This window comes from Rutidosis leptorrhynchoides, chromosome 7 (assembly GCF_046630445.1).
Source record: "Rutidosis leptorrhynchoides isolate AG116_Rl617_1_P2 chromosome 7, CSIRO_AGI_Rlap_v1, whole genome shotgun sequence".
Classification (NCBI taxonomy): Eukaryota; Viridiplantae; Streptophyta; class Magnoliopsida; order Asterales; family Asteraceae; genus Rutidosis; species Rutidosis leptorrhynchoides.
In genome coordinates, this window is record NC_092339.1 from 14,196,865 (window position 1) to 14,207,346 (window position 10,482).

Genomic DNA, 10,482 nt, shown 5'->3' on the forward strand with positions numbered 1-10,482 from the left:
CATCACTTAGGATATGAAGGAGTTTAATGCATGTGTTAATGAGATTGAAGTTGAGGATTTGGGTAGCACTGGTTTCCATTTTACATGGACTAAATCTTTGAAAAACCCTAGGTGTGATACCCTAAAAAAGCTGGATAGGATTATGTGTAATGAAGATTTTTTAAGCTGTTATCCTCAAGCTGGTGGGTTATTTTTACCCTACTTAATTTCTGATCATAGCCTTGCTGTTCTTACAATTCCAGGTGGTTTAGTGAAAAATAGGAAATCATTTAGATTTATGAATCATATTACTGGAAAAGAAGAGTTTTTATCTATTGTTGTAGAAGGATGGAATAAAACTGTTGAAGGGTATAAAATGTTCCAGGTTGTTACTAAACTCAAAGGGCTCAAAAAGGATCTCAATAAGCTTAACTGGATTAATGGCAGTGTTTTTAAGAATGTTAATGATAATAAGAATGTTAATGATAATAGGGATATTCTTAAAAGGTGTCAAGAGGATGTTGATCAAAACCCTCATGATACTCAGTATAAAAATGCTGCTGCTAGTGCATTGTTGGATTATGAAAAAACCAAAAAGGATGAGTTGATTTTGTTAAAGCAAAAATTAAATGGCTTGAAGAGGGTGACAAAAACACTAGTTTTTTTCATAGTTTGTTGAAGAGTAGAAAACAGAGGAGTAGAATTGATAGTATTTGTGATGATAATGGTGTAAGGTTTAGTGGTGACAAAGTAGCAGATCAGTTTGTCAAGCATTTTCAAGATTTTTTGGGTAACATTGGTGATTGTAGATCTATTGAGGATATTGGTTGCTCATTTTCAAATGTTTAAAGTCCTTTAGAAGCTGAAGATATGGTTGGTTATGTTTCTGATGAAGAAATCAAGACTGCTATGCTTGATATAGGTGACAATAAGGCTTCTGGGCCAGATGGCTTTACTTCTCATTTTTTCAAGAAGGCCTGGAGCATTATAGGTATGGATGTTTGTGAAGCTATAAGAGAATTTTTTAGCAGTGGAAAATTGCTCAAGCAGGTTAATGCTACTCTTATAGCTTTGATTCCTAAAATTGACACTCCAAACAAAGTGTCTGACTTCAGGCCCATAGCATGTTGTAATGTGATCTACAAGTGTATAAGCAAAATTCTCACTAGTAGAATTAAGAATGTGTTGAACAAATTGGTTGATTGCAATCAAACAGCTTTCATTCCAGGGAGGTCAATACATGATAATATTCTTGTAGCTCAGGAGGTTTTAAAGGGTTATAATAGAAGTCAGGGTGCTAAAAGATGTGCACTTAAGATTGATATTCAAAAGGCTTATGATACTGTGAATTGGAAATTTCTAAAGGATATCTTATTCAAGTTTGGTTTTCATACTAAAATGATTCAATGGATTATGGCATGTGTTTCTGGTTCTCAGTTTTCTGTCTGTATTAATGGTGATATCAAAGGGTATTTTAAAGGTGGTAGGGGCTTAAGGCAAGGGGATCCTATTTCCCCTTATTTGTTCACTTTGGTGATGGAGGTGTTCTCGTTGATTATGTGTAGAAACATTAAAGATAACCCTGCATTCAAGTATCATGCTAAATGTAAAAAGATGAAGCTCTCTCATACACGTTTTGCAGATGACCTCCTTGTGTTATGTCATGGTGATGTTTCTTCTGTAAGAGTTGTGAAGAAGGCCTTAGAAGAATTTGGTCAGGTTTCAGGCCTATTACCTAATATTAATAAAAGCACTATCTTTTTTGGAAGTGTTTCAAGAGGTATGAAAGATAGAATTATTCAAATTTTGCCTTTTGTTGTGGGAATCTTACCTATGAGGTATCTTGGTGTTCCTTTATTGGCAAAGAGATTGAGTATAAAGGATTGTAAAGTCTTGATTGATAAAGTTAGGAAGAAAGTTACTAATTGGAGAAACAGGAAGTTATCTTATGCTGGTAGGCTCCAGCTTATTTCTTCTGTTCTGTTATCTATGCAGGTGTACTGGGCAAGTGTTTATATTCTTCCTCAGGGTGTAATTGATGATATCAATAAGCTTTTAAAGGGTTTTCTTTGGTGTCAAGATGAAAGCTCTAAAGGCAAAGCAAAAGTTGCCTGGAAAGATGTGTGTATGCCAAAAGATCAAGGAGGGTTAGGCTTAAAATCCTTGAGAGAATGGAATGAAATTCTGTTAGTTAAGCATATTTGGATGATACTGACCCAAAAAGATACCTTATGGGGTAAATGGGTTAATGTTGTGAAGCTTAATCAAGGTAGTTTCTGGGATGTTCAGTCTAATTCAAATGATAGTTGGGGATGGAAGTTTTTAGTTCATCTTAGAGATAAAATAAAACACCATGTGGATTTTGATAGGGTGAATGGAAATGAAGTTCAGTATGGTTGGATTGATAAGGAGGGAAATAAAGCTCATTTTTCATCTAAGCAGGTATGGCAAGATCTTAGAACCAACAAACAAAAAGTTAATTGGCATCATGTTATATGGTTTAAGTATTTTGATCCAAAGCATGCATTTTTATTGTGGTTGGCTGTGTTAAAGAGATTGAATACTCATGATAGAGTGCAAATCTGGATGCCAAATCAGAGTTTTAAGTGTGCTCTATGTAGTCAAGTTAGGGATTCTGTTGATCACCTATTCTTCAATTGTAGTTACAGTTTGGAGGTTTGGTCTGTGATGAAAGGAATGTTAATTTTTAAAGGGCTGCCTAATACTCTGAAAGATATTGTGGCTAGACTTGCCTTATACCCGTATGTTAATAATATATGGAGCATTATTAATAGATTGGTTATAGCTGCATGTGTTTATCATATTTGGCAAGAGAGAAATAGAAGAATTTTCCAGCAAAGACACAGGAAAGTGAAAGATTTGTGCAGTATGATTCAAAGTTTTGTCAGGTATAAGCTTGTTCTGCTTAAGGTGAAAAATTCAAATGTTGTTCTTAAAGCTGGAGGTATATGGAAGTTGTCTTGGATTAATGGCAAGTATAGTTTACATTGATGTTGGTTGTTTGTATTTGATTTTGCTTGTATTGTGCTCCTTTGTTGTTTTTTGGAGCATGTTTCTGTTTTGGGCCGTACCCAGGTCCTGGTATTGTAACTTTGTTTGATAAAAAAAAAAAAAAAAAAAAACAAGAAACAATTAAGAAAAGGTAAACCATTGGCATACATCAACATTATTCTCAACTACAGATATTTTACATTCGAAAAACAAAAAACAAACTAAAAGTTTACGTAATCAAGAATTAATTAAGATGAATAATGATCATCCCATTGAGTCCAATTCGTTTCACTACCTACACGAGGAATAGAATTAACCCTCGAGTAAGTATCCACTTTAAAATTAGCACCACACATCACTCCTTCACTATCCACCCTTGGCATTGCCCTAATCTTATTCATTGGATGCTCAAAACTCATTAATCCCCCTTCACTATGAAACATACACCCTGCACAATTTCATCCCAAATAAGTCAAATCTTTAAAAAGTCAAACCTTTTAACATGGGTCATGCTTCATCACTTTTATAAAACAGTTTTTAAAATGTTACCTTTAGGAAATGGTGCAAAAGATTTAGCACAACCAGCTTTAATAACCTCCAAATCATCAGATATCACCACAGATCCATCAGCAGCTATCCCCCAGTACAATTTCACCCCACCATCTGAACCCTACAAAAAAAAAATTAAATCTTTTTCTTATAAACAGTTAAAAGAAATTAAATTTACTTATTTGTTAGTACCAATTGAATGTAAATTTTGTTTATTTATTTACCAGTGCAGTGAAAACAGTCCCAGCTTTACTGTCATAAACAATAAAAGCGAAACTACCATCAAGATCTTTAACAACTTGATCAGCAGGGTAGGGCCCACGGTCACGTAAGGTCCTATAAGCTTCAATTACAAACATGGATTCATTTGTGTTTTTAGACAAACCATACTGTTTAATCTGTGTACAAAGGTTGTTCAAGCTACCCATGAACAAGCAGTAAATATCATCAAAAGCAGTGAACAAACGTTGGCGGGTCGAATAATTAGGTGTGTCGGGTTTAACGTAAGCAAGAACAGCAGCTTTACCAAATGACATTGAGAATGTGTTGTTTGGGTGTACGGATAGAAATTGTTGTAATGTTTCTTCAGGGAGTTTTGGTTTTTTTGAATGTTGTGATGATGATGGTGAATTTAGTTCTTCTGGTGGGTGTGCAAATGCTTTGTGGAATATTGCTAACATTTTTAATTATTTTTGAATTTTGTGAAAATATTTGTTTGTTTGTTTGTTGTGTGAAATGTGAAATGAAAGAGTGAAAGAATACGTGTTGTAGGGTGTGTATAAATACGTGAAATGTGGGATCCATTTCGGAGTAAAGTAAAGATGGTGGGGACCGGGGGTTGGAAATACGTGGTGATGAATAAGATGATAACGATAAAGATGGCGGATAAGCTTCTCGTACTACGATGTACTCTCTTTTTAATCGTATACTACAAAGTTACAAAGACTTCTTAATAAGTACTAATAGGTATTGCAAATTTGCAATAGATATGATATAGTTGGATCGGCTAATTGTATATCTGTATTTATATTTATTTAATTTTTCAAATTTTTATTTATATTTATATAATTTTTAAAATTTATATTTATATCTATTTAAATGTAATTCATCAATTTATATTCATATCCATTGAATCAAACGGGTCAATAGATATATGTTAAATGTTAAGTTCTTTTTAAGATATTTCTCTTACGAAATGAAATTATTAAAGCATTTTAACAAATATATATAATATATAATATATGTAAAATATATGAATTTAATACTATTTTCATATTGTATATTTACGACTTATATTTTTAATGACATTTTAATAATTTACATTGTACATATATAAATATATGTGCATATATTTTAGTAAATATGTATATATGTATTTCAGGTGATAATTGAATAAATCTGTAGATGATAAATTGTTATCTATATTCAATTCATTAATTTTTCACATCATTCATTTTTATATCCACTTATAATCCATTAAGATCATTCATATTCACTTAAATGGATCAGATCAGATAGATAATTGATGTATCAAACATACATTGCCATCCCTATATATTGTGATGTTGACCTGTCAAAGGGGATAGACAATTTTGACATATTAGTTTTGACGAGACAAATGTGATGCAATGAAGAAAAATACTCCGTAGTAGATAAGGTGTTGTGTGATGTGTCAACGTATGATTGATAATCGATTGAAAATTTAGTGAAAATTATAGAAAAATGTAGGATGTGATTGTAAAAACTCCATCACACTTCTATGGAAGCATCAAGCACGCTCCGAAAAAGTGGAGCCATCATGCCGCGCTACTAGTGTGCTGATGACGTTATAGGATCACAATCCCTCCATAAAGCTATGCTGCAAACAAACTAACATTCATGTGTGTATTAGCTGTTAGTGGTAGGTTCAAACGAGAACCACAAAGACATAAAGAATTGCGAGAACTTTCTAATTTCATATTTTTTTACATTCAAATTCAACAAATCACATATCAATATTATTTAATGCTTATATAAATGGTAAACAAATGTTCAAAACCACAAATTACATGTTTATTTGTAAATTATATGAATTGTTCGTATGTTCACAAATACATGTGCACATTTGAACGAGAAATTATATATTTGATTATATAATAATTTTAGATTTTTTCAAACTATGCTCAATATTAGTCTCCATTAATATATATATATATATATATATATATATATATATATATATATATATATATATATATATATATATATATATATATATATATATATATATATATATATGTGATTCAATCCACTCACATGAGAAAATTATTATAATTTAATAATTCTTACTGTTTTGTATATTTTGGTTACCGTTTAAACTTTTGACTTAGCAATTAATATTAACTTCTTAATTACGGTTATTTAAACGTACAACATATATTTATTGACTTTACCACAATTCAACAAATAAAATTGTTGTATTGTTGTTCAACAAACAAATATTATATATACGCATACCAAATACTTTTTAATAAACTGAAATTTACGGTTATTATATTTTTGAACACTTATAATAAAAAGAATATTAAATTAAAATTTTCTAAAAATTTGTAAAAGTTGGAGTTGGACCAACGATTCCACTGTTTTGGAGCATATCAGATAAGACTGGATCCGATATCTTATCCAAAACTGACTTATTTTTGGATACTGACATTCGAGCCCTATGTTTTCTCACTAACCCGTGGGCTTCCGCCACGTCGGATTTTCCCGTGACACATGTGTGATATGTATCCATGCTGGCATATATGTATGTGCTACATAATATAACTCGAAGGTTGCGAGTTGTTAGTCCTGGTCGTCCATCAAGCAAAGCCGAAAATAAGACCTGTTATAGACTAAAGGCCCACTAAATGATGGGCCAATTTTTATTTGAAGGTTAGGAAATTGAAACCATTTAAGAGCCCACGTTATATTCATCATTGTAATAAACAGCCCAGTATAGCTATTACATAGTAGTAGGATTTTGTCACCTTGGAGTACGAATAATTTTTTAGTGGAGTATGAATAAATTTTTAGACAAAATTAATAAAATAGTCCCTGCATTTTTATATTTTTGCTTAAATAGTTACTCTCAATTATTATTTCCATTCTTAGTCACTAAGTTTGTGTTTTTATCTCAAATAAATCTCTTAACCTAACGATATTTAACAGTCGCTTAAGTTTTAATCAAGTACATAGAGTCATGGGAGGCCCGGAGGGGGTGCAAAGTGATCGACCGCTTAGGGCCCATGATTTTCAGGGGCCCAAATTTTCTATTTATGCAGACATAATCGGAGATTTGAGAAGTAAAATGAACTTTAAATCTAAGGACCTTTCAATATATTATACGTCACCTCGGTAATTTCCATTAATCAGTTTTCATAGGGGCCTTTTTTTACCGCCTTACTCGGGGCACCGGAAAACTCAGGACCGGCCTGCATAGAGTTGGAACTGGGTATGTATATGATAGGGAGGATTTTGTGAAAGAAATGTTAAATGTGTTTGTGTTGATGTGGCGCTGATGTGGAGGAGAAAAGTTCTGTGAAAGAGAGGATAAGGAGTGGCCTTAGAAGAATGGGTTGATTGCGGCTAGACGATGAAGAAGAAAAGAGGAAGAGAATTAGGGTATTAGGCTCATACCATGTAAGATAGGGGTGTGCACAATTTGGTTTCAAACCGAATATCGAATTGAATCCAAAAAAAAAAAAAACAAACCAAATTTTTTAAACAGTTTTCGGATCGATCGAAACCGAAACCGAAACCGAATTCGTAATTTGGTTTTTGGTATTGAAAATTTTAAAATCGGTTAACCAAAAACCGAATTAAAAATCGAATTCAAATTAATAACATATTAAAACATATTTACATTTATAATATGCATTTCATATTTATATTATATTTGATTTGATGTATTATTTTATTTTATTAAACAATAAACATGTTATATACCATGTATACTTAAATTAATTCCACAACCGTTATTCCTAATTTATATGTAATTAACTATACTGGTTAGGATTTTTATTTTTAGTGATGGTTAAAACCGAATTCAAATTCGGTTTTAAGTTCAGTTTTGATATTTAAATTTGGTTTCGGTTTGGTTTTCGATTTTGATTTTATAAGTTTCAAAACCGAAAAAATCGAACCGAATAAACCGAAAAATCAAAAAACTAACCGATGAACATCCCTAATTGTAAGATACAATGATACTTGACCAGTTGGTTAAGTTTTAATCAAGTACATAGAGTTGGAACTGGGTATGTTATATATATATATATATATATATATATATATATATATATATATATATATATATATATATCACATTTAAGCATGTAAATATTCTCAAATTATGTCAGTGACCGGAGAAGAATGTCAAGAACCTACACACTATCAAAGCATATTATGAAATATATTGTAGCACCGTGTTAAAGTTAATGATATACTTATACAGTTATACTTGCTCATTATGAGAGAATATGCAATTATGAATCCAGCTTGATATAATTATACTTGCTCATTATGGAAATGGACAAACAAGTGTTTGAAGGCCACCCAACTTGATCACCCCATTTCGACCCGTACAATTAATAACCCATTTGACCTGTGACCGAACCTCCTGAACCACGCAAACCAAGTCAGAAATCAAAGGTTAATTACAGTAACTTTGAAACACTATACTCCTACCTTTTGGAAGTAATTACAAATGTCTAATAACAATTCAAAACATTGAACTGAATAGCCAAGCTGCATATCTTTTCATGGAACCATTGTACAATATAATGATCATAATCAATGTATTCACATATCTTCCTGCAAAAATTAAATAAAAACAAATCCAGAATGACATAAGAAAAACACATAGCATTACAATAACCTGGAGGCTAAAGATGCAGAATCACAAGCTCTATTAACATCTTTAAACCTAATTTATTTATTTTTTGTTGTGAGTACCTTGATACGATTTAAAAAGCAAGAAAACTGTTTTAAAGACACAGTTGTAATATACAGCCCAGGATATATTGTTCACCATTGTAATAAACAGCCCAGTATAGCTAATACATTGTAGTAAGATTTGTCACCTTGTACGAGTAAATTTTAGTGGAGTACGAATAAATCTTAATGTACAAATCACTCATTTTATTTAAGTTGTACGAAATCCTAGTTGATCTGCTGATTTGTATAACATTAGATATTGGTCGTAATTTGTAAACATGACAATTAAAGAGGCATTTTCCGACTTTGCTACAGAAAATTTTCATGCAAACCTTGTAATTAAAACAAACCAGTGTACATAAGTAACAAACCATATAAAACCAAATACGGATAATCAACTAAGTTATGAAATTTCTTTATCCATTACAAACCCTCTGCAGCATTCTTGTAAGCATAAAACATATTTTTCTTAAATAAAACCCTAAATACGACACTGATTTTTGTCAATTATCATCATCAGATGTATCATCGGTGATGTATTCACTACTACTGCTACTGTCACCAATATCAAGTTCCACGTGGCGAACTTGTATAGGTTGTTGTTGTCCCTTTGCAGAACTAGGAACATGAGTAGGTGGAGGTTGTTGATTCTCGTTCCTATTAGCAACAGGAAGCAAATCGAACGGTGGCAACGCAACCGGGTCCCCCGGCTTCCATCCAGCAGGCGGAAGAATCGGTAAATCAGTAGGCAACTGCACAGGCATACCTGGTTTCCATCCTGGCGGTATCACAAAATTTGGAGGAATAACCATATCCTTAATTCCCATATTACCAAGTGGATTATTACTAGTTTCTTCAGCCAAGGGCTCAATAGTAAATTTCTCCTTGGTCTCTTTTGGTAACCCAACGTCCAGGTCAGCAAAAGTGTATAACTGAGACGCCCGCATTTGTTCTTCTTGTGGGGCCGGTGGGAGGGCGCCTCGAAGAGGCGCGGTCCCGGCACCGAATTCGGGTGGGGCAAAAGTTGTGTAACTGATTCTATGTGCATAAGACAAAATATCAGATAACTTTAATTGAGTTGCAACTGTTGTTGTTGATGATGAGCTTTCTTCGTTACTGTTATCAAGTTTTGATCTTTTTTCACGACGAAAATCTGAATAGTCATCAACTAACATATCAAGGACTCGTTCGGCTTCTTTAAGTTTGTTAGCAAAAGCTAGAATTGATGAATCTTTAGATCTGATTTCTCGGGTTAGTTTCTGCTTAGCATCTTGAAGGTCAAGAATTTCTTGAAGTTCAGTAACGGCTTCAAAAAGTTGAGACTGAAGTGTCGTGAAAAGCGAGATGATTTCTTTAGAATTTGTAGCAGATGAGTCGTTCGATGATAGGTTTTGGGTAGATAGAAACGTAGGAAATGAACCACGAAAGGTGCTAAGCCATTGAGTTTGATTAGGAGAAACTTCAAAAAGTTTAGTTGTAAGTGAAGCCATTCGTATTAGAATCGATTGAGCTCTTGATAATGGTGGAAGGAGTGGTAGTAATGTTAACGAGGTTGGAGTGGTTTGCAAATTTGGGTGCAGGTTAGGTTGATGTGACTGTACGGTTTGTGATGAGAATTTTGCAGGGACAGTAGTTTGTATAGATGGTGAATTAGGGTTTGGAAGACCAAGTCTAGCCGGAGACTGTATAATCTGATGAGGTACATTCTGTAACATTTTCAACTTCCAGTAATTGGCTACAAAACCAACACAATACAGTTGTAATCAACAAAATATATAAAAATTACATCATAAATCAATAAATTAATGTATCCAAAAGTTCGATTACATTCACAGATTGATGAAATATATTAAAAACACAGTTCTTAATTCAGGTTATGAAATCTATATACTGTGAATCCTAATTCAACTTTCAAATTAATTGCCTATCATAAACAATAAGCAACGTAAATACATAATGAAACTTGCAAAGTGATGACAAATTCGAATA

At 32.7% G+C, this 10,482-nt stretch overlaps 2 protein-coding genes across 2 annotated transcripts; both read right to left on the reverse strand.

Annotated features, from left to right (window-relative positions):
* Window positions 1-3,132: 3,132 nt before the first annotated feature.
* Window positions 3,133-4,277, reverse strand: LOC139857524 (stem-specific protein TSJT1-like). The gene is made up of 3 exons (XM_071846321.1): window positions 3,765-4,277; window positions 3,541-3,661; window positions 3,133-3,439 (listed from the first exon to the last, which is right to left on the reverse strand). Exons 1-3 carry the CDS (start codon window positions 4,218-4,220, stop codon window positions 3,240-3,242), a joined length of 777 nt encoding a protein of 258 aa, XP_071702422.1. The 5' UTR covers window positions 4,221-4,277; the 3' UTR covers window positions 3,133-3,239.
* Window positions 4,278-8,830: 4,553 nt separating this feature from the next.
* On the reverse strand, window positions 8,831-10,265 carry LOC139858082 (mediator of RNA polymerase II transcription subunit 4). The gene has a single exon (XM_071846934.1). It carries the CDS (start codon window positions 10,206-10,208, stop codon window positions 8,997-8,999), a length of 1,212 nt encoding a protein of 403 aa, XP_071703035.1. The 5' UTR covers window positions 10,209-10,265; the 3' UTR covers window positions 8,831-8,996.
* Window positions 10,266-10,482: the final 217 nt, after the last annotated feature.

Bases quoted from the DNA above. Each gene is read 5' to 3' on its own strand.
- LOC139857524 (XM_071846321.1), bottom strand. From the start codon at position 4,220: ATGTTAGCAATATTCCACAAAGCATTTGCACACCCACCAGAAGAACTA. The intron at 3,662-3,764 runs GTAAATAAATAA...TTTTTTTTGTAG, and splicing joins GGACTGTTTTCACTGCACTG to GGTTCAGATGGTGGGGTGAA. The intron at 3,440-3,540 runs GTAACATTTTAA...GAAATTGTGCAG, and splicing joins TTTTGCACCATTTCCTAAAG to GGTGTATGTTTCATAGTGAA.
- LOC139858082 (XM_071846934.1), bottom strand. From the start codon at position 10,208: ATGTTACAGAATGTACCTCATCAGATTATACAGTCTCCGGCTAGACTT.